We start from the raw sequence: 24,397 nt of genomic DNA, 5'->3' as shown, positions 1-24,397 counted from the left end.
CTCAAAGATACTTGTACAGCATAGTCAATAAAATAATTATTGAACAATCAATCAATATTGGCAGTTGGACATAAGAGTAAAATATAATGGCCTGACCGTTTTTATGACACAAAAGCTAAGGCCTCTGTTGCTAAAATTGAAGAACAAATAGCAATAGATAACACTCAACATCATCACTATTCACTCTTTCTCCCCTGCTACAACATGAAAGCATTAAGACCAAGAGTAAGGGCCATGGTGCTCAAATAAATATTGTTTCCACATCTGACACAATTTTCAATCTCTCCACCCCAAAATCCAGTACAAGCATTAAGAAAAGTGAACCAAGAAGGCAAATTAAGTTGTAGAAGAAACAGGGAGAGTTATTATTAAGACACATATTGTGCCGGTATTTATGAAGCAAAAAGCTAGAGTGCTAAAATCTCAGCAGCTGGAATGGAGGAGAGAAAGGTCCCTCCTCCAGTAATCTCTGCACGTACCATAGCGCATCAGTCTAAATGCCTGCAATAACTTACAGGCATAGTTGCCTACCCTTCCTGCTTCCTGTGTGTGCTGTCCCAGATTGTAATTCAAAAATATCGGATTCTTTGGATTTTTCACTACAGATTCAACTCAGCCTTCCAGGGGGCCACCAAAGAGTTTCTGGGCAAGGACAGTGATTTGCTGCAGTTATTGGGATGGCTGTAATTGCACAGGAGTCTCTACTGACGACTCTCATTAGCTCCTTGTTGGTCCCCTGGTAGGAGAAACAGCAGCTGAGCAGGGGGTACATGATCACATAAGGACCTCTTATCTGTGCTGTATGTGTGCTGTGAGCCAGAGCATGTGCTGAGTGCTTCTTTGTCTGATTGTAAGAATTCTATTAGTAATCTTTAGTTAAACACATTTGTTTAATTCATGTATATGGTGTCTGTAATAATTTGGAGTGTACAATAAAGATTTGGAAAACAGCACAGCCAATAAATATACAGTATGTAGGGCATACAAGTTGCAAGTAGTCCAGTGTTCATAATGGAATAACATCTAATACAACAAAATACATATAAGAAATATATGCTTAATGTTAAAGTCACACAAGGTCAAATTACATTTGGAATTTATTGCATAGGCATCACATTTATCATGTATTTTGTGTTGAGTGAGAAGAAAAGAAATATAAAGAATAGTTGCAAACAATTAATCCATTATTGCAGGCAGCAATGTTAGTATCAATAATTGCAAAATTTCCCAAAATATCTTGCAACAAGCCTAGACACGCCCTTTGGGCAGGACATCACACACTACATCAATAGCACGCCGCATTCTACTACGAACTATAATCTCCATGAGACTAGCTTTCAAAAGTTCAGTAGGCATATATTGTCACGAGTGCATTCCCAGTCAGCCACCGTAAAACAATCTACAGATACTCTGCAAAAAACGATAATCTCGCAGATCAGACATGAATCTGGTCTTCTCCTAAAGACAGTTATAAAAGATTAATATAAAATCAATATCTGATTACTAGATATGTAGCTGCTGCTTTAGCTTACAAAAGATCCATTGGGGTCTCTTACTTTGCCACAGCATTCAGTATTACCTGTGCTGGCCTCCCAATTAATGTTATAAATGATAAATAAATGAATGTTGTAAATAGCCTTTGATACATAGAGAATATTTTTACTAGCCTGTTTATTTCATTAACCTATGTAGATGTGCATGAGATGTTTTAATATCCACTTTCTTTAATGGCAGGGGGTAATAACCATGTTTAAAGGCTGTGCCAGGCTGTACCACCAGACTATTGCTCTGTCTAACCTCCCTACTCGGCAGACTTTTGCTTCCTTTTACTGCCACTTCTCAGTAAGTATTAATCTATGTGCTATAACTGCTTGCAGTCAGGAGTAATACGGTTACCCCATGGGGTCTACAGCAATATGCTGTTTATCTCCCACCAGTTGTAAAAAAAACAATGCAGTAATGGGATTGGATTTGGCTTCTAGACAGAAACCTTGATTGCATATTGTATGATTCAGCTAACTGTGTCCTTCCTTTAGCATGCAGATAAAATATATGGATGTGCTCTGTCTTCCAGATCAAACACACTACTGAAGGTCTGCGTGATTTTGCATTGCCTAATGCCACCTGGAGCAAGAACTTCCAGAATCTGTACAATAAATTCCTGGAACTAAGTAAAAATGGCGGTTGGAAGCGAATCCCTTCCCACAGCACCACAGCTCATCACTTAACAGGTTACAGTCTCTGCAGAACTGGCCCTAAAGGAACATAATAATAATATGAGTGCATTATAATTCTTAAAAGAGGTGTATAATATGATCCTGTGTCTTTCCATAAACAGCTAATTGCTGTTTTTGACAGTAATTGACTTGGAGTAGACCAAAATGGGTTATTAGGGAGAAGGAATGTTTGATTGATGGCTTCAGTTTGCTACTATATATATATATATATATATATATATATACTGTATACGGGTTGGTATCGCATGACCGCCGGTCACTATACCGACACCGGGATCCCGACATTGAGATGCCCGGCAGGGGGGGAGCGCAACGAAGCCCCGTGCGGGGTTGGTGGCAAGCTGCACTCGCCACAAGTTCTATTCCCACTCTATGGGTATCATGGACACCTACCAGTGGGAATAGTCCCTGTTAGTCGGCATGCTGGCTGTAGGGATTGGGAAGGGGTGGGATATTGGTGCCGGTATTGTGACCGGCAGCCTCCTGACCAGTGATCACATATCTACATCCCCTGTATACTGCATTCTCCTGCTGAAACAAGAGATGTGTGCCTGACCTTTTTTGCTGGTTTTGGTTGTAATTTGTTATCCAGTTTTGGTTATGCGAAAATGCTGTGACTGGTTTTGGCTTTGGTTTTGCATTTTATTAACCTCAATAACCATTTCCAATCAATTTTAACCACCTCACAGCTCACAGTATTGTTTTCATCCAGTATAGGCCAAAAGGCTGCACCAAGGTAGCTGGCTGGTAAGCTAAATGACAGTGATGCCTATTGTCAAAAGAAGAATAAAAAAAAAGATTGATTGATTGATTGATTGATTGTGGTAGGAAACTGTATAGTCCATAATCTCTGTGAGCTAAGACCTAGTGGCAAAAAGACAATACAAGAATAAGACAGCACTAATGTCCCCCAGAAATGTAGCCCATTATCAAAATAGAGCTATAACCTATGCAAAAAGACTATTCCTATTGCCTCCCAAAATTACAGCCCATTTTGAATGAAAAGTGGTACAAAATGGAATTGTCCTAGGCCCTCCCACCTACTTTTATGTTTTTTTATTTTATATATTTAAAGGACATGTACAGTTTAAAAAACCAAGCATTTCAGCGACAGGCACTGACACTTGTGTGGCTGAAGTGCTTGGTTTGTTTGGGCCCCCACAAAACAATTTTTAGGAAGGACTACCTCTGATCATTAAAGAGGAGGTGGATGATGAGGGTGTTAATTACATTATACTCTTGTAAAATAAATTTCATGAACTCCCCACAATATTGAGGAGGTGCCTAGATGGCTAATATCCCTACCTGTTACGCGCCACAGCAGCTCATATTCCCCGCAGGCCCTGATCATTGCTAAGTTACTGGGAGGTCAGTGCACTTCCGCCCAGCACCTTCCTTTTGGTTGCTAAGCGACCAAGACGCTGGGGCCACTGGGGATCCTGGGCTGTCAGTAGGCTGGTGGGAGATGTGCAGAACTCCAGCTGCATAGCATTAATCATTTAAGGGTGCTTGGCTGGTGGGGCTCTCTGGCTTCTGTTCCCTTTATCTTGCAGCCAGCCAAGCCATGCCCTGCCGGTTATAGTTTATATAAGCAGCGTGAGCCCCTTGTCCTTTGTTCCTGAATACTGGTGTCTGTTGTGCCTTAGTTGGTTTCTGTGGCCTACTCTAATCTCTGCCAGTATCCTGCATGGCTGGAGCCGCAACTCCCCAGCCATATCCTGCACTCCTGGCCTGCTCTCATCTCTGCCAGTATCCCACACGGCTTGAGCTGCAACTCCTCAACCATATCCGGCACTCCTGGCCCACTCAAACATCTGCCAGCAACCTGCATGGCTGGAGCCACAACTCATCAGCCAAATCCTACACTCCTGGCCTGCTCAAATATCTGCCCATATCCTACACGGCTGGAACCACAACTTCCTTGTCATATCCTGCACTCCTGGCCTGCTCTAATATCTGCCAGTATCTTGCACGACTGGGGCCGCAACTATTCATCCGCATCCCGGCGGGACTAGGCGATCCAGCTCTTAGCCCCGCTACAGGAGTGCACAGAGACGCTCTCATTAATGTGAATCGGGCGCGTGCACGTCTCTGATGCATGCGCACACCAGATGAGGCGATGGGTGCGCCTAGGCAGGCGCGCCCAGGCACAGACGGAGCCACAATTAGCGTGGCTCCATCTGTGCCTCTACTAACTTTGGCCTCACAAATGGAGCAGATGCCTTCACAAGCATTATAAAATGTAGTTATGTAGTCCACGCTGAATATTATAACAGCTCCATTACAGATAAGACATTTGTACAAAATATATAGAGCGCTTGTTTGTGTGATTAAATATATGTGTACACAATGCTGAAATAAGAAAATAAAAAAACACAATGTTTACAACCCTTTGCAATTGTTCGGAAGTTTGCAGCCAATTGCGGTGGTACGGATATACTGATGGAGTGGAGCCTCCTTGCTTGATGGTGGAGACAGCTATATATCTATCCCTATTGATACCATTTATCCTGGCAGCGGTGGATGTTTTTCTCCTTGCAGTGGTAGTTGTATGTTTTGAACCTCTGTCCATGCTGTATGAACAACCGGAAGTGCTGGGACGTGACTTCAGTTTCTCCACTTTTCCAGTAACCAACGCGTTTCATGCTTGGCATGCACTTTGTCAGGGATATTCCTTTGTTTGATGGAATCTTATTTATAGTAGTTTGTGCTTAAAAAACTTTATTCAATTTCCTATTAAAAATGGAAGTAGTCATCCAGTCCATTTAAAAGGTGGCAAGAACATGTTGTATATTATTCAGCATAGTGGTAAAAAGGGGTGTTTGATGTAGATATAATATAAAAAGTATATAGTCTGTATAATTAATAAAAGATTTTGTTTGTGTCCCCGAAAAAAATATTCAGAAAAAAACATTTAATTCTATATAGATATTTAGACATTTTGGTTTTAAGGTTCCCAGTTCAAATATTTATTTTGTTTCCATTTTCTTGAGATTTGCAATTTGATCCCCTCCTCTCCAATGTGTTCTGACTTTTTCAATAGCTGTAAATTTTAAACTGTTAGGATTTCTTCCATGAACTTCTGAAAAGTGATGAGAGACACTGTGTGTCTAAACCGCTTTTGATATTATAAATATGTTCTGTTATACAAGTATTTAATTTTTTCTTAATTTGTCCAACATACTGTAGTCCGCAAGGTCATTCTAGGAGATCACGCCGTCTTTATTGTGGCCCCGCCCCAGCTACACTATGCCAAGATACCGGCATAGTGGGGCAGTGGGCAGGGTCACAGCTGCTGGCGTGGGCTCAGCTGCTGGCCCAGGAGACTTTCCAACTCTTCCGGGTGGCCGGGAGTGCCACATTATTTTTGGGAGCCTCCCGGAGAGTAGGTAAGTATATCCTAGCATCAGTAGCTTGTGCGCTAGTAACCCACCAAAACCTGCTCTATGCAGTCTAGGTGAGATATAAAATAATTGGAGATGTCTGCAGACTATAGAGCAGTGGTTCTTAACCTGAGTTCGATCGAACCCTACGGGTTCGGTGAGTCAGTCTCAGGGGTTAGGCAGAGGTGTGTGGCCATTTCATTCACCAGGGTTGCCAGGTGCATTAATATACTTTTGGCATTCACACAATACTTTTATGGCATTTTTAATGTTTCACCAAAAGAAACTGAAGGCTACTGACGAATGGAAAAATATGCCATACATGGCACGACCTGGCAGCCCTGCCGTTCACCCCACTTGTATGATTCGTGACGTCACGCTCAACATGGCCATCATTGGCAGCTCGCTTGGCCTTGATATCTGTGCTGCAGGGAACTTGGTGCGCTCAGTAGTCGACTTGTGACTGTCGTGATTGTACGTCATTTGTGATTTCCTTTTTGATACTCCAATCCCTTGGTACTATGTCGAGCAAAATAAGAAAGTGGTCGGACGATACGTACAATATGGATTCAAGTGTATAACGGAATGTGATGGAAGTCAGCGTCCTCAATGCATGATTTGCAATGCCAAGTTGAGCAATTCTAGTCTAGCACTGGCAAAACTAAGGGAACACTTCCTAAAGCTGCATGGAGATCAGAAATACAAGAACACAACGCTTGCTGAATTCAAGGTAAAGAGAGCCAGATTCGATGAAAGGGCTACTCTGCCTGTTCTTGGTTTTGTACCCATGGACAAACCGATCTTAACAGCATCATACAAAGTTGCGTACCTGATCGCAAAGCAGGGAAAACCACACACCATTGGTGAAATACTTGTAAAACCAGCTGCTTTGAAGATGGCGAATATCATGCTAGGATAGATGACATGAGCAATGACATCTTGGCTCAAGTAGCTGTAGATCTGATTTCAAGTTTCAAGCCCAGCAAAATTCAGCCTCCAACTAGACGAGACCACCAATGTTTCCAATCTAAGCCAGCTTGTTGTATTTGTGCGCTATGTGAAAGACGACATGATAAAGGAAGATTTTTTATTTTGTAAGCTTCTTACAACAACAACTAAGACAGCCGACGTGAAGAAACTTGTGGATGACTTCTTCAGAGATGATGATCTTTAGTGGGATATGGTTTCTTCAATTTGTGTGGACGGATCTACAGCCATGCTGAGACGAAACTCTGGTTTTGGTGCACTGGTGAAAGTCGCTGCACCACACATCATTGTTACGCACTGTGTACAGGCATGTGTTGGCAACAAAAACCTTGCCCCCAAAACTGGCAGAAGTATTAAAAATTGTAGTGGAATGTAGTGATGTGCACCGGAAATTTTTCGGGTTTTGTGTTTTGGTTTTGGGTTCGGTTCCGCGGCCGTGTTTTGGGTTCGAACGCGTTTTGGCAAAACCTCACCAAATTTTTTTTGTCGGATTCGGTTGTGTTTTGGATTCGGGTGTTTTTTTCAAAATACCCTAAAAAACAGCTTAAATCATAGAATATGGGGGTCATTTTGATCCCATAGTATTATTAACCTCAATAACCATAATTTCCACTCATTTCCAGTCTATTCTGAACACCTCACACCTCACAATATTATTTTTAGTCCTAAAATTTGCACCGAGGTCGCTGGATGGCTAAGCTAAGCGACACAAGTGGCCGACACAAACACCATGCCCATCTAGGAGTGGCACTGCAGTGTCACGCAGGATGGCCCTTCAAAAAAATACTCCCCAAACAGCACATGACGCAAAGAAAAAAAGAGGCGCAATGAGGTAGCTGTGTGACGACTAAGCTAAGCGACCCTAGTGGCCGACACAAACACCTGGCCCATCTAGGAGTGGCACTGCAGTGTCAGGCAGGTTGGCCCTTCCAAAAAATACTCCCCAAACAGCACATGACGCAAAGAAAAAAAGAGGCGCAATGAGGTAGCTATGTGACGACTAAGATAAGCGACCCTAGTGGCCGACACAAACACCTGGCCCATCTAGGAGTGGCACTGCAGTGTCACGCAGGATGGCCCTTCAAAAAAATACTCCCCAAACAGCACATGACGCAAAGAAAAAAAGAGGCGCAATGAGGTAGCTGTGTGACGACTAAGCTAAGCGACCCTAGTGGCCGACACAAACACCTGGCCCATCTAGGAGTGGCACTGCAGTGTCAGGCAGGATGGCCCTTCCAAAAAATACTCCCCAAACAGCACATGACGCAAAGAAAAAAAGAGGCGCAATGAGGTAGCTGTGTGACGACTAAGCTAAGCGACCCTAGTGGCCGACACAAACACCTGGCCCATCTAGGAGTGGCACTGCAGTGTCACGCAGGATGGCCCTTCAAAAAAATACTCCCCAAACAGCACACGACGCAAAGAAAAAAAGAGGCGCAATGAGGTAGCTGTGTGACGACTAAGCTAAGAGACCCTAGTGGCCGACACAAACACCTGGCCCATCTAGGAGTGGCACTGCAGTGTCAGGCAGGATGGCCCTTCCAAAAAATACTCCCCAAACAGCACATGACGCAAAGAAAAAAAGAGGCGCAATGAGGTAGCTGTATGACGACTAAGCTAAGCGACCCTAGTGGCCGACACAAACACCTGGCCCATCTAGGAGTGGCACTGCAGTGTCACGCAGGATGGCCCTTCAAAAAAATGCTCCCCAAACAGCACATGACGCAAATAAAAATGAAAGAAAAAAGAGGTGCAAGATGGAATTGTCCTTGGGCCCTCCCAAAAACCCTTATGTTGTAAAAACAGGACATGCACACTTTAACGAACCCATAATTTCAGCGACAGGGTCTGCCACACGACTGTGACTGAAATAACTGGTTGGTTTGGGCCCCCACCAAAAAAGAAGCAATCAATCTCTCCTTGCACAAACTGGCTCTACAGAGGCAAGATGTCCACCTCATCATCATCGTCCAATTCATCTCCCCTTTCACTGTGTACATCCCCCTCCTCACAGATTATTAATTCGTCCCCACTGGAATCCACCATCTCAGGTCCCCGTGTACTTTCTGGAGGCAATTGCTGCTGGTGAATGTCTCCATGGAGGAATTGATTATAATTCATTTTAATGAACATCATCTTCTCCACATTTTCTGGAAGTAACCTCGTACGCCGATTGCTGACAAGGTGAGCGGCGGCACTAAACACTCTTTCGGAGTACACACTGGAGGGAGGGCAACTTAGGTAGAATAAAGCCAGTTTGTGCAAGGGCCTCCAAATTGCCTCTTTTTCCTGCCAGTATACGTACGGACTGTCTGACGTGCCTACTTGGATGCGGCCACTCATATAATCCTCCACCATTCTTTCAATGGTGAGAGAATCATATGCAGTGACAGTAGACGACATGTCAGTAATCGTTGGCAGGTCCTTCAGTACGGACCAGATGTCAGCATCAGCAGTCGCTCCAGACTGCCCTGCATCACCGCCAGCGGGTGGGCTCGGAATTCGTAGCCTTTTCCTCGCACCCCCAGTTGCGGGAGAATGTGAAGGAGGAGATGTTGACGGGTCGCGTTCCGCTTGACTTGACAATTTTCTCACCAGCAGTTCTTTGAACCTCTGCAGACTTGTGTCTGCCAGAAAGAGAGATCCAACGTAGGTTTTAAATCTAGGATCGAGCACGGTGGCCAAAATGTAGTGCTCTGATTTCAACAGATTGACCACCCGTGAATCCTGGTTAAGCGAATGAAGGGCTCCATCCACAAGTCCCACATGCCTAGCGGAATCGCTCTGTTTTAGCTCCTCCTTCAATGCCTCCAGCTTCTTCTGCAAAAGCCTGATGAGGGGAATGACCTGACTCAGGCTGGCAGTGTCTGAACTGACTTCACGTGTGGCAATTTCAAAAGGTTGCAGAACCTTGCACAACGTTGAAATCATTCTCCACTGCGCTTGAGACAGGTGCATTCCACCTCCTTTGCCTATATCGTGGGCAGATGTATAGGCTTGAATGGCCTTTTGCTGCTCCTCCATCCTCTGAAGCATATAGAGGGTTGAATTCCACCTTGTTACCACCTCTTGCTTCAGATGATGGCAGGGCAGGTTCAGGTGTTTTTGGTGGTGCTCCAGTCTTCTGTACGCGGTGCCTGTACGCCGAAAGTGGCCCGCAATTCTTCTGGCCACCGACAGCATCTCTTGCACGCCCCTGTCGTTTTTTAAATAATTCTGCACCACCAAATTCAAGGTATGTGCAAAACATGGGACGTGCTGGAATTTGCCCAGATGTAATGCACGCACAATATTGCTGGCGTTGTCCGATGCCACAAATCCCCAGGAGAGCCCAATTGGGGTAAGCCATTCTGCGATGATCTTCCTCAGTTGCCGTAAGAGGTTTTCAGCTGTGTGTGTATTCTGGAAAGCGGTGATACAAAACGTAGCCTGCCTAGGAACGAGTTGGCGTTTGCGAGATGCTGCTACTGGTGCCGCCGCTGCTGTTCTTGCAGCGGGAGGCAATACATCTACCCAGTGGGCTGTCACAGTCATGTAGTCCTGAGTCTGCCCTGCTCCACTTGTCCACATGTCCGTGTTTAAGTGGACATTGGGTACAACTGCATTTTTTAGGACACTGGTGAGTCTTTTTCTGACGTCCGTGTACATTCTCGGTATCGCCTGCCTAGAGAAGTGGAACCTAGATGGTATTTGGTAACGGGGGCACACTACCTCAAGCAATTGTCTAGTTCCCTGTGAACTAACGGCGGATACTGGACGCACGTCTAATACCAACATAGTTGTCAAGGCCTCAGTTATCCGCTTTGCAACAGGATGACTGCTGTGATATTTCATCTTCCTCGCAAAGGACTGTTGGACAGTCAATTGCTTACTGGAAGTAGTACAAGTGGTCTTCCGACTTCCCCTCTGGGATGACGATCGACTCCCAGCAGCAACAGCAGCGCCAGCAGCAGTAGGCGTTACACTCAAGGATGCATCGGAGGAATCCCAGGCAGGAGAGGACTCGTCAGACTTGCCAGTGACATGGCCTGCAGGACTATTGGCTTTCCTGGGTAAGGAGGAAATTGACACTGAGGGAGTTGGTGGTGTGGTTTGCGCGAGCTTGGTTACAAGAGGAAGGGATTTACTGGTCAGTGGACTGCTTCCGCTGTCGCCCAAAGTTTTTGAACTTGTCACTGACTTATTATGAATGCGCTGCAGGTGACGTATAAAGGAGGATGTTCCGAGGTGGTTAACGTCCTTACCCCTACTTATTACAGCTTGACAAAGGCAACACACGGCTTGACACCAGTTGTCCGCATTTCTGTTGAAATAATTCCACACTGAAGAGCTGATTTTTTTGTATTTTGACCAGGCATGTCAATGGCCATATTCTTCCCACGGACAACAGGTGTCTCCCCGGGTGCCTGACTTAAACAAACCACCTCACCATCAGAATCCTCCTTGTCAATTTCCTCCCCAGCGCCAGCAACACCCATATCCTCATCCTGGTGTACTTCAACAGTGACATCTTCAATTTCACTATCAGGAACTGGACTGTGGGTGCTCCTTCCAGCACTTGCAGGGGGCGTGCAAATGGTGGAAGGCGCAAGCTCTTCCCGTCCAGTGTTGGGAAGGTCAGGCATCGCAACCGACACAATTGGACTCTCCTTTGGGATTTCGAAGAACGCACAGTTCTTTGCTGTGCTTTTGCCGCAAGTCTTTTCTTTTTTCTAGCGAGAGGATGAGTGCTTCCATCCTCATGTGAAGCTGAACCACTAGCCATGAACACAGGCCAGGGCCTCAGCCGTTCCTTGCCACTCCGTGTCGTAAATGGCATATTGGCAAGTTTACGCTTCTCCTCAGACGCTTTTAATTTTGATTTTTGGGTCATTTTTTTACTGATCTTTTGTGTTTTGGATTTTACATGCTCTGTACTAAGACATTGGGCATCGGCCTTGGCAGACGACGTTGATGGCATTTCATCGTCTCGGCCATGACTAGTGGCAGCAGCTTCAGCACGAGGTGGAAGTGGATCTTGATCTTTCCCTATTTTTTAACCTCCACATTGTTGTTTTCCATATTTTAATGCGCACAACTAAAAGCCACCACAGGTATACAATGTAGATGGATGGATAGTATAGTATTATATTACTTATGGAGGACGAGTGACTGACGACACAGAGGTAGGTACAGCCGTGGCCTACCGTACTGCTTATATATATAATATACTGTATATAACGGACCTGGTGGACACTGTCAGCAGACTGCTAAACTAGTATGAAGAAAAAAAAAAACCACCACAGGTAGGTATACAATGTAGATGGATGGATAGTATAGTATTATATTACTTATGGACGACGAGTGCACTGACGACACAGAGGTAGGTACAGCCGTGGCCTACCGTACTGCTTATATATATAATATACTGTATATAACGGACCTGGTGGACACTGTCAGCAGACTGCTAAACTAGTATGAAGAAGAAAAAAAGACACCACAGGAGTGTTTTTCAGGCAGACAAACGTATACTGGACTGGTGGTCACTGTCAGCAAAACTGTGCACTGTACTCCTGCTATAACTGCTCCCCAGTCCCCACAATTAGGCAGTGTGAGCAGTGCACTCAGCACAGATATATCATGCAGCAGTGCAGCACACTGAGCACAGATATGGTGGAGCGTTTTTTTCAGGCAGAGAAACAAAGGATTAAACTAACTCACTGGTGGTAAACCCTGCACTGTACTCCCTAACAGCTGCTCCCCGTCCCCAATCCTCACCACATAACCAAGTCACTCAGTTTACTCTGTTCTTTTCTAATATAACGGAGAGGACGCCAGCCACGTCCTCTCCCTATCAATCTCAATGCACGTGTGAAAATGGCGGCGACGCGCGGCTCCTTATATAGAATCCGAATCTCGCGAGAATCCGACAGCGGGATGATGACTTCCGGGCGCGCTCGGGTTAACCGAGCAAGGCGGGAGGATCCGAGTCGCTCGGACCCGTGTAAAAAAAAGGTGAAGTTCGGGCGGGTCGGATCCCGAGGATCCGAACCCGCTCATCACTAGTGGAATGTGTGAACTAAATAGTGCAAAATAGTGCTCTGAAGCAACGCATCTTCAAAGAGCTGTGTAATGAAATGGGCTCTGAATTCGAGGTACTTCTGTACCATTCTAACATTCGGTGGTTATCCTGGGGAAAGGTGCTGAATTGTGTTTTTGCCATGTGTGTGGAATTAGCCCTGTTTTTGTGAGAGCACCAACATTGTCATGCAGATTGCGTCGAAAATTTGGAGTTCATTCTCATTTTGGCGTACATGGCCGATATCTTCGATGCTCTCAATCATCTCAATCAACAGATGTAGGATGGTGGAGCCATCATTATCGATGCGAAAGAAAACCCGAAGGCTTTTCGAAAAAAGCTGCTATTATGGAAACGACAAACAGAGAATTATACTTCGAAGTAAGATTGAAGATGAGTTTGGAATCTGAGACATTTCTGTACCCGGGGAACTGAAGCAAGCAATTGCCATGCACTTAGATGAGCTCGCAAAGTCTCTTGACGGATACTTCCCCACCAGAGAGTCATATCCAGCATGGGTGAGACAGCCGTTCACGTTTAGTGTTGCGACAGCAGATGTCACTGATGACTACCTCAACAAAATCATTGAACTTCAGCAGAGCCAGTTTCAACAGCAACTCTTCAGAACAACAATTAACGTTTTGGTGTCACCAAATCGTACCATACCCTCTTATTGCTAAGAAAGCCCTTGAGATACTCATACCGTTTGTTACAACGTATCTTTGCGAGCAATCCTTTTCGAGGATGGTAGACATAACAACAAAGAAAAGGAACAGACTTTGTTATGAAAATTATATGAGAGTGGCACTTGCCAAGTTGAAGCTGCGCATTTCTGAACTTGTCTCTAAAAGGCAAAAACAAAAGTCACATTGATTTGCAGTAAGGTTTTTGTGTGACATTCATGCTTTGTTGGTTTTGTTCTTTGAACACAGTGATTTTATGTGCAACTGATGCATAGTTAATTTTGTGCACTAATAAAATATATATCTCTGTTTTGAATTAAAAAAAAAAAATATATATATTTTTCCAAATATGAAGGGTTCGGTGAATGCACGTATGAAACTTGCGAGGTACAGTACCTCCAACAAAGTTAAGAACCACTGCTCTAGAGGTCTGATTGTGTCCTGCACTGCATGCAGGAATCACACACAGCAGGGAATAGACCAGCCCAGCAAGCATCTGCTCTCCCTAGCCCTGGGTACTTCCCCTTATCATGGAGAAAACCCTGCGACCAGCCGCTGACAAGTTCTCACACACAGCAGGGAGGGGGAAACCACCCCTGCAACCTCTGCTCCCCCTGCTCCCCTCACAAACACACACAGTGTGTCCACTCTCCCTAGCCCTGGGTACTTCCCTACTTGTCACAGGAAAAACCCTGGGACCATCCACTGACACGGCTGCTTGGAGAATGCACTAATGTGAGGCAGAGACCTGGCCGCCCGACTATACCCCCTAAAAGGATAAAAGGAAGGGTATCGGTGAAAGCCGGACCGGACCAAATTCCGGAACGCCGGACGAGACCCGCTCCCTGCAGCGACCCCTGCCGCTGAGGAGTTTTGTGTGCGCGCGTCCGTCCGGGGGGCGTGACTGACAGGCTGTCAGCGGGGAGACGGGGAGCGAGAGCTTAGAGCCGGCTCCTTTCAAGAAGCTGCGGCTGCTGCTCCCGGGTGACTTTGCCCTGCACACACAGAGGACGGGCGAACGGGTCCGTGCGCTGCTGTGTGCGGGGAGAGATTACAGGCCCTCATTCCGAGTTGATCGGTCGCAAGGCGAATTTAGCAGAGTTACACACGCTAAGCCGCCGCCTACTGGGAGTGAATCTTAGCTTCTTAAAATTGCGACCGATGTATTCGCAATAATGCGATTACTAACTACTTAGCAGTTTCAGAGTAGCTCCAGACTTACTCTGCCTGTGCGATCATTTCAGTGCTTGTCGTTCCTGGTTGACGTCACAAACACACCCAGCGTTCGCCCAGGCACTCCCACCGTTTCTCCGGCCACTCCTGCGTTTTTTCCGGAAACGGTAGCGTTTTCAGCCACACGCCCCTGAAACGCCGTGTTTCCGCCCAGTAACACCCATTTCCTGTCAATCACATTACGATCGCCGGAGCGAAGAAAAAGCCGTGAGTAAAAATACTTTCTTCATAGTAAAGTTACTTGGCGCAGTCGCAGTGCGAACATTGCGCATGCGTACTAAGCGGATTTTCACTGCGATGCGATGAAAAATACCGAGCGAACAACTCGGAATGAGGGCCACAGTCTCCAGACCCCGCTGCTGCTGCTCTGCCCGGACATAGGGAGGGAGGGGGGAGCAGCAGATACTTGTGCTGTTCTGCATACAGATCATTACTTATTTATATATATATATATATATATATATATATATGCATATATATATATATGCATATATATATATATATACATATGTATATATACATATATATATATACATATATATACATATATATATATATATATATATATATACACACACACACACACACACACACACATATATATATATATATATATTGCTACATATGGAGGGGGGGGGGCATGTACAGTCTGAAATACTGTATGATATATGCTAAGTTATGAATTACCCCTTACCCATAGAAGGGGGGGAGGGCACATCGGTACATGTCGCCCCCCCCCCCCCCCCCCATTTAGTTTAGAAAAGAAAAATAGTTTTGTTAGTTGCTTCCATTATAGCACGGGGGTCGCCAGGATGTGGTTCCTGCTGTGCCCCATCTCCCCCCCTCCCGGGCCGCTATGACTGATCACTGGGCCACGTCCATAGGGTCTGCGCATGGACAACAGACATAATGCGCGTGCGCGACCCTTCTCTCAGAAGAACGCGATCGTTAGGTGATTGGCGGCGACGCGGCATTGCGGGAGACGACATCAGGAAACGCAGACGTGTCATGGACATTTTGGGGGCAGGTCTATGATGTCGCCTGCATTTCCTGCTTATGGAAAAATGGTTGCGGTGCCCCTGTCTACACAGCCAGGCTGCACAAGCAGGGGTCGGCCTCTAATCGATGCGTTCACAATTAAATTGTGAGCACATCGCAGTTTGGCGCCACTCATGCTGGGCGGCCCCCAGCATGTAAGTCTATGGTCGCAGATTTTGCTGTGTGTGAAAAAATTCTGCGACCCACTCTGAATAGCTCCCACAGCCTACAACAATTAGGGGCGTAATAAGGGTGGGGCAAGCGGGGTATGTGTCGGAGGAGTCAGTTGGCGGGCTTGCTTACATGGTCGGAGCTGAGCACCGGCACCGGCCACATTGTACCCTCGTATGTCCCACATAGTAGCCAGTGGTGTATTGCCATTGCCCCTGCAGAAATAAGCACTGATATAGCAGCGCCAATTCCTGGCTCCTGGCAGCATCGTGCATCTGCTATAATGAAGACACAATGCTGCCTGACAAAAGAGACGGGAGAAGACAGAAGGCTGCAAGATTTTGAGAGATAGAGGCAAGGGGTCCGTGGCAGAGGTACAGGGGTTGGCACTGTAACCAAAAAAAGGACCGGAGATGAGGGGACTATTAAAAAATCCAGAAAAGTGGGAGCACTTTCCGGTTGCCAGAATAGGGCAGACAGACCACCTTAGATACCCGTACCAGGTGCCGGAATGGGCAGCAGGCCACCTTAGATAGCAGTTCCGTGTGCAGGAAGGAGGTGGAGAAAACCCAGACCACATTACACAGCCATTCCGGGTGCCGGACCAGGCAGCAGATCACCGTAGATAGCATTCCGGGTGCCGGAACGGGGCACAGTCCACCTTAGATAGCCGTTTCAGGTGCCGGAACGGAACGCCGACCACATTAGATAGGTATTTTGTGTACCGGAACGGGGTGCAGGACATCCAGACCACATTACACAGCCATTCCGGGTGCCGGACCAGGCAGCAGATCACCGTAGATAGCATTCCGGGTGCCGGAACGGGGCACAGTCCACCTTAGATAGCCGTTCCGGGTGCCGGAAAAAGGGCTCAAACCATCTTAGACAACCGGTCCGGGTGCCGGAACAGGATGCAGACCATCTTAGATAGCGGTTTCATGTGCCGGAATGGTGTACAGAACACCCAGACAACTTAAATAGCTGTTCAGGGTGCCTTAAAAGGCCGCAGACCACCTTAGATACCTGTTCCGGGTGCCGGAACAGGGCTCAAACCATCTTAGACAACCGGTCCGGGTGCCGGAACAGGATGCAGACCATCTTAGATAGCGGTTTCATGTGCCGGAATGGTGTACAGAACACCCAGACAACCTTAGATAGCTGTTCAGGGTGCCTTAAAAGGCCGCAGACCACCTTAGATACCTGTTCCGGGTGCCGGAACAGGGCTCAAACCATCTTAGACAACCGGTCCGGGTGCCGGAACAGGATGCAGACCATCTTAGATAGCGGTTTCATGTGCCGGAATGGTGTACAGAACACCCAGACAACCTTAGATAGCTGTTCAGGGTGCCTTAAAAGGCCGCAGACCACCTTAGATACCTGTTCCGGGTGCCGGAACAGGGCTCAAACCATCTTAGACAACCGGTCCGGGTGCCGGAACAGTAGGCGGACCATTTTAGATAGCTGTTTCATGTGCCAGAATGGTGTGCAGGACACCAAGACAACCTTAGATAGCTGTTCCGGTTGCCGGAATAGGGCGCAGACCACCTTAGATACCTGTTCTGGGTGCCGGAACAGGGCTCAAACCATCTTAGACAACCGGTCCGGGTGCCGGAACAGTAGGCGGACCATTTTAGATAGCTGTTTCATGTGCCGGAATGGTGTGCAGTACACCAAGACAACCTTAGATAGCTGTTCCGGTTGCCGGAATAGGGCGCAGACCACCTTAGATACCTGTTCTGGGTGCCGGAACAGGGCTCAAACCATCTTAGACAACCGGTCCGGGTACCGGAACAGGATGCAGACCATCTTAGATAGCGGTTTCATGTGCCGGAATGGTGTACAGAACACCCAGACAACCTTAGATAGCTATACAGGGTGCCTTAAAAGGCCGCAGACCACCTTAGATACCTGTTCCGGGTGCCGGAACAGGGCTCAAACCATCTTAGACAACCGGTCCGGGTGCCGGAACAGTAGGCGGACCATTTTAGATAGCTGTTTCATGTGCCGGAATGGTGTGCAGTACACCAAGTCAACCTTAGATAGCTGTTCCGGTTGCCGGAATAGGGCGCAGACCACCTTAGATACCTGTTCTGGGTGCCGGAACAGGGCTCAAACCATCTTAGACAACCGGTCCGGGTGCCGGAACAGGATGCAGACCATCTTAGATAGCGGTTTCATGTGCCGGAATGGTGTACAGAACACCCAGACAACCTTAGATAGCTGTTCAGGGTGCCGGAATAGGGCGCAGAACACCTTAGATACCTGTTCCGGGTGCCGGAACAGGGCTCAAACCATCTTAGACAACCGGTCCGGGTGCCGGAACAGTAGGCGGACCATTTTAGATAGCTGTTTCATGTGCCGGAATGGTGTGCAGGACACCAAGACAACCTTAGATAGCTGTTCCGGTTGCCGGAATAGGGCGCAGACCACCTTAGATACCTGTTCTGGGTGCCGGAACTGGGCTCAAACCATCTTAGACAACCGGTCCGGGTGCCGGAACAGGATGCAGACCATCTTAGATAGCGGTTTCATGTGCCGGAATGGTGTACAGAACACCCAGACAACCTTAGATAGCTGTTCAGGGTGCCGGAATAGGGCGCAGAACACCTTAGATACCTGTTCCGGGTGCCGGAACAGGGCTCAAACCATCTTAGACAACCGGTCCGGGTGCCGGAACAGTAGGCGGACCATTTTAGATAGCTGTTTCATGTGCCGGAATGGTGTGCAGGACACCAAGACAACCTTAGATAGCTGTTCCGGTTGCCGGAATAGGGCGCAGACCACCTTAGATACCTGTTCTGGGAGCCGGAACAGGGCTCAAACCATCTTATACAACCGGTCCGGGTGCCAGAACAGGATGCAGACCATCTTAGATAGCGGTTTCATGTGCCGGAATGGTGTACAGAACACCCAGACAACCTTAGATAGCTGTTCAGGGTGCCTTAAAAGGCCGCAGACCACCTTAGATACCTTTTCCGGGTGCCGGAACAGGGCTCAAACCATCTTAGACAACCGGTCCGGGTGCCGGAACAGTAGGCGGACCATTTTAGATAGCTGTTTCATGTGCCAGAATGGTGTGCAGGACACCAAGACAACCTTAGATAGCTGTTCCGGTTGCCGGAATAGGGCGCAGACCACCTTAGATACCTGTTCTGGGTGCCGGAACAGGGCTCAAACCATCTTAGACAACCGGTCCGGGTGCCGGAACAGGATGCAGACCATCTTAGATAGCGGTTTCATGTGCCGGAATGGTGTACAGAACACCCAGACAACCTTAGATAGCTGTTCAGGGTGCCTTAAAAGGCCGCAGACCACCTTAGATACCTTTTCCGGGTGCCGGAACAGGGCTCAAACCATCTTAGACAACCGGTCCGGGTGCCGGAACAGTAGGCGGACCATTTTAGATAGCTGTTTCATGTGCCAGAATGGTGTGCAGGACACCAAGACAACCTTAGATAGCTGTTCCGGTTGCCGGAATAGGGCGCAGACCACCTTAGATACCTGTTCTGGGTGCCGGAACAGGGCTCAAACCATCTTAGACAACCGGTCCGGGTGCCGGAACAGGATGCAGACCATCTTAGATAGCGGTTTCATGTGCCGGAATGGTGTACAGAACACCCAGACAACCTTAGATACCTGTTCAGGGTGCCGGAATAGGGCGCAGACCACCTTAGATACGTGTTCCGGGTGCCAAAACAGGGCTCAAACCATCTTAGACAACCGGTCCGGGTGCCGGAACAGTAGGCGGACCATTTTAGATAGCTGTTTCATGTGCCGGAATGGTGTGCAGGACACCAAGACAACCTTAGATAGCTGTTCCGGTTGCCGGAATAGGGCGCAGACCACCTTAGATACCTGTTCTGGGAGCCGGAACAGGGCTCAAACCATCTTAGACAACCGGTCCGGGTGCCAGAACAGGATGCAGACCATCTTAGATAGCGGTTTCATGTGCCGGAATGGTGTACAGAACACCCAGACAACCTTAGATAGCTGTTCAGGGTGCCGGAATAGGGCGCAGAACACCTTAGATACCTGTTCCGGGTGCCGGAACAGGGCTCAAACCATCTTAGACAACCGGTCCGGGTGCCGGAACAGGATGCAGACCATCTTAGATAGCGGTTTCAGGTGCCGGAATGGTGTGCAGGACACCCAGACAACCTTAGATAGCTGTTCAGGGTGCCTTAAAAGGCCGCAGACCACCTTAGATACCTGTTCCGGGTGCCGGAACAGGGCTCAAACCATCTAAGACAACCGGTCCGGGTGCCGGAACAGGATGCAGACCATCTTAGATAGCGGTTTCATGTGCCGGAATGGTGTGCAGGACACCCAGACAACCTTAGATAGCTGTTCAGGGTGCCTTAAAAGGCCGCAGACCACCTTAGATACCTGTTCCGGGTGCCGGAACAGGGCTCAAACCATCTTAGACAACCGGTCCGGGTGCCGGAACAGGATGCAGACCACATTAGATTGCTGTTTCATGTGCTGGAATGGTGTGCAGGGCACCCAGACAACCTTAGATAGCTGTTCAGGGTGCCAGAATAGGGGGCAGACCACCATAGATTCCTGTTCCAGGTGCCGGAACAGGGTGCCGACCAGCTTATACAACCGGTCCGGGTGCCGGAACAGGATGCAGACCACATTAGATTGCTGTTTCATGTGCCGGAATGGTGTGCAGGGCACCCAGACAACCTTAGATAGCTGTTCAGGGTGCCAGAATAGGGGGCAGACCACCATAGATACCTGTTCCGGGTGACAGAACAGGGCTCAAACCATCATAGACAAGTGTGTCGGGTGACGGGTGCCAGAACAGGATGCAGACCACATTAGATTGCTGTTTCATGTTCCGAAATGGTGTGCAGAACACCCAGACACCCTTAGATAGCCATTCCGGGTACCGGAATAGGGTGCAGGCCACCTTAGATAGCTGTTCCGGGTGCCGGAATAGGATGTAGACCACCTTAGATACCCATTCTTGGTTCCGAAACGGGCAGCAGACCACCTTGGATACCCATTGTTGGCTGCCAGAATTGGACGCAGACCACCTTAGATAATCGTTCTGGGTGTTGAAACGGGGTGCAAAAACACCCATACATCCTTAGATAGTCAGCACCCCCACAGCTGTGCTTCCGTCGCTGCCCCGCCAGTGCTGTACTATACCGGCTCCTGCTCACACAGTGACAGGCAGCCTGCATTGGCACGCTGCAGTGACTGCAGCATCCTGTACCACCTACGCTCCGCCCCTCCCAATTCCCAATGTCCGCAGTAGGAGAAGAACATAGCGCGGTTGACAAATTGGCAGCCAGGTGGAAGCAGCTGCTCTGGAGGCTGAAGTAAGTATAACACACACACACACACACACACACACACACACACACACACGCACACAAACCAGGGCTGTCTTAACAGCAGTGTAGGCCCCTGGGCACAGCAATGCACTGGGGCCCCTACCCATCTTCTAATGGAAGGGGTGCTATCAGCGGCAGCTTTGGTGTCCCGTGGGTGGTAGGGGGTGTTTCAAGACGGATCGCAATACGCAATCCAAACGCAAAAATTACTAAAAGGATGCGGTGCATGCACAGGGCCTGTCCTGCGCCCGCATTTTCTGTGTGCGCCCGCAGAAAATGCAAATGAAGTGTTCGTGGGGCAGGGTGTGGCAACGCTCCTTTTCCAAGGCAGAGACTTAGCTTTGCGGGGGCGTGGCTTGGAATTGGGGGGCATGCCAGCATGAATGGGGTGGACATGACAGGGGCATGATCGGGGCGGCTGCGTGACATCACACCCAGCCACCGCAATCAAAAAGATGGAGGCAGGCCCCCTGCGGTGTGATCGCAATTTCTGCTTGGAAAAGGGGGGTGCTGGAACCTGAACCAGGCCCTATATTCCACTCTGCATGTAGGACCTGGAGCAGTAATTTCTGCTGGGAGGGCAGCTTGCTTGACTGCAGATATCTCAAGTTCCTGGAAATAGATTTTTTTTTAGCTTTGAATGAGATTTTAAAAAGTAGCTATCCCCCCCCACCCCCCCCACCCCCTTCCTCCTTCAGGAGGTGCTGGGGACATGGGGATCAGAGTTCAGGAGCCAGAGCAATCCACCAACGAAAATATACAAATATATTATAATATATATTAGGCATGTGGAGCTGGAGCCTGCTGCTGGAAGGCTGATATCTCTGGATCTGGGTATGGTAGAGACAAGCTGCCAGAGTCAACCAAAAGGGGAGAATCCCATCTTTTGGGGTACACTGTCAGAAAAACTCAAAGTCAAACAGAACCTGAGATATCTGGCTAGGAGAATCAATTAATAAGCTTGGATGGAGACCACTGCTTTGAAGTCAAATATCTCAGTTTCCCCAGGGCCAATTTTAAAAATCTGTTACCCCCTGGAAAGAGGGGGCCATCAGCTATCAGCCTAGCTCCCTTATACACCTGGTGCAATGTGCAAAAGGAAAGGGGGCTCTATCTGGTGCAATGTGTAAAAGGGGGCTCTACCTGGTGCAATGTGTAACAGTAATGGGGGCTCTTCCTGGCGCAGTGTGTAAAAGGGAGCTGTACTTGGTGCAGTGTGTAAGAGGGGCTCTACCTGGCAATGTATAAGGGGACTGTAACATAGTTAATGAGGTTGAAAAGATGCCCATCGGCTTCAACCTGTATTCTGTATTAAGCCGAGTTCATTATAATGTCCCTGCTGAAGTAATGTTTTATGTCTAGTTAACAACTATAAATCATGTTAATCCCAGATTATCAAAGTTGATATTTTAAATTCTATAACCTTGGATATCTTTTTCAGTCAGAAATTTACTGCATTTACAGATTCCGCCATTACCACCTCCCTGGCAGGGAATTCCAAATCCTTATTGCCCTAACAGTGAAGAACCCTTTCCTCCGCTGCGTACGGAATTTTCTCTCCTCTATCCTCAGCGAGTGACCTCGTGTCCTATACAAAGTTTTTTTTTTAATAAGCAATTCCTCTGATAACTCTTTGTAATTTCCCTTTACATATTTGAAGATATTAATAATGTCTCCTCTTAGATGCCTCTTTTCCAGTGTATACATATTCAACCTAGTAAGCCTTTCCTCGTAATCCAGTCCCTCTAGCCTTTTAATCAATTTAGTAGCACGCCTTTAAACCCTTTCGAGTTCACAGATATCTTTTTTATAATGTGGTGCCCAAAACTGAACACAATATTCCAGGTGCGGACGTACCAATGATTTGTACAGCGGCAGGATTACATCCTCGTCCCTTGTCTCAATGCCCCGTTTTATGCACGCTAGCACCTTACTTGCCTTCTTTGCTGCACTTTGACATTGTATACGGTTATTAAGCCTATTTCTCTTACGTCCTAGAGCAGGCCTGGCTAACCTGTGGCTCTCCAGATGTTGTGAAACTAAACATCCCAGCATAACCTGCCACAGTTTTAGCATTCCCTAATAGCAAAATTTTGGCAAGGCATGATGGGACTTGTAGTTTTACAACAGCTGGAGAGCCACAGGTTGGCCAGGCCTGTCCTAGAGGATGCTGGGGTTCCATTTAGTACCATGGGGTATAGACGGGTCCTTTGGGAGCCACTGGCACTTTAAGAGTTTAATAGTGTGGGCTGGCCCCTCCCTCTATGCCCCTCCTACCAGACTCCGTATAGAAACTGTGCCCGAGGAGACGGACAACTTCGAGAGAAGGAATTACACAGATAGTGGCGAGATTCACAGCAGCTCACACATACAAGGCAAACCAAGCTAACCAACTTGAAAACTAAAAAAAAAAACAAAAAAAAAAACAATAGGAAGCGCTGTCACCAAAAGTATCAAATTTAATAAAAGTTGTTTTTACATTATTCACAATAACACACACAATATTATAAAACCAACTCTCCTGGGAGTTTTAAACCATTCTGCTGACTCAGTGCTACAGATACAATGTTACTTTAGATTTTATACAGTAACTTTTTAGTGTCCACGCTAGGAGGCTCTCTTTGATACACTGTATCAATATCACCCTAGCAAAGTCTCTTAAATTCCGGGCCACACAGTCAGGCGAGCTGTGACAAGAGTAGCATGCTTTAATTCATTGTATAACTGAACAGAACACTGTGGCATAATTGATCACAAATCATCTAAAATGTGCATCCTACAATTGTTATAAAAATCAAGGGCATTAGTGAGCTCATTCATTTAATTAGCCCACGCGTGGAGCCTGCATATTTTAGAGACTTCTCTGAGGATCTTACTAAAGATCAATTCAATATTGATACAGTGTATCAAAGAGAGCCTCCTAGCGTGGACACTAAAAAGTTACTGTATAAAATCTAAAGTAACATTGTATCTGTAGCATTGAGTCAGCAGAATGGTTTAAAACTACCAGGAGAGTTGGTTTTATAATATTGTGTGAGTTATTATGAATAATGTAAAAACAACTTTTATTATATTTGATACTTTTGGTGACAGCGCTTCCTATTGTTTTTTTGTTTGTATATCCATTTTTATTTGAGGTTCAGCACCCCAAATTGTGAAGCTGCAGTCACTATTAAAGTGTTTTTATAGGTGTCTAACAGTCAGTATACTAGCGCCCACTGTCTACATTGGAGCTTGAAAACTCAGCAACATCTGAACAACA

At 47.1% G+C, this 24,397-nt stretch overlaps 1 protein-coding gene across 1 annotated transcript in view; it reads left to right on the top strand.

Annotated features, from left to right (window-relative positions):
* The window catches only part of LOC134979939 (acyl-coenzyme A thioesterase THEM4-like), a 170,362-nt gene that overhangs the window by 39,397 nt on the left and 106,568 nt on the right, over positions 1 to 24,397 (top strand). Inside the window, exons 2-3 of the mRNA XM_063946547.1 lie at positions 1,735 to 1,842; positions 2,075 to 2,231. Of these exons, the coding sequence (XP_063802617.1) occupies positions 1,735 to 1,842; positions 2,075 to 2,231 (265 nt within the window). The remainder of the gene's footprint in view (positions 1 to 1,734; positions 1,843 to 2,074; positions 2,232 to 24,397) is intronic.

This window comes from Pseudophryne corroboree, chromosome 12 (genome assembly GCF_028390025.1).
Source record: "Pseudophryne corroboree isolate aPseCor3 chromosome 12, aPseCor3.hap2, whole genome shotgun sequence".
NCBI classification, from domain to species: domain Eukaryota; kingdom Metazoa; phylum Chordata; class Amphibia; order Anura; family Myobatrachidae; genus Pseudophryne; species Pseudophryne corroboree.
The sequence above is the reverse complement of the archived record's forward strand: the minus strand, read 5'-3'. Positions and strand labels throughout refer to the sequence as shown.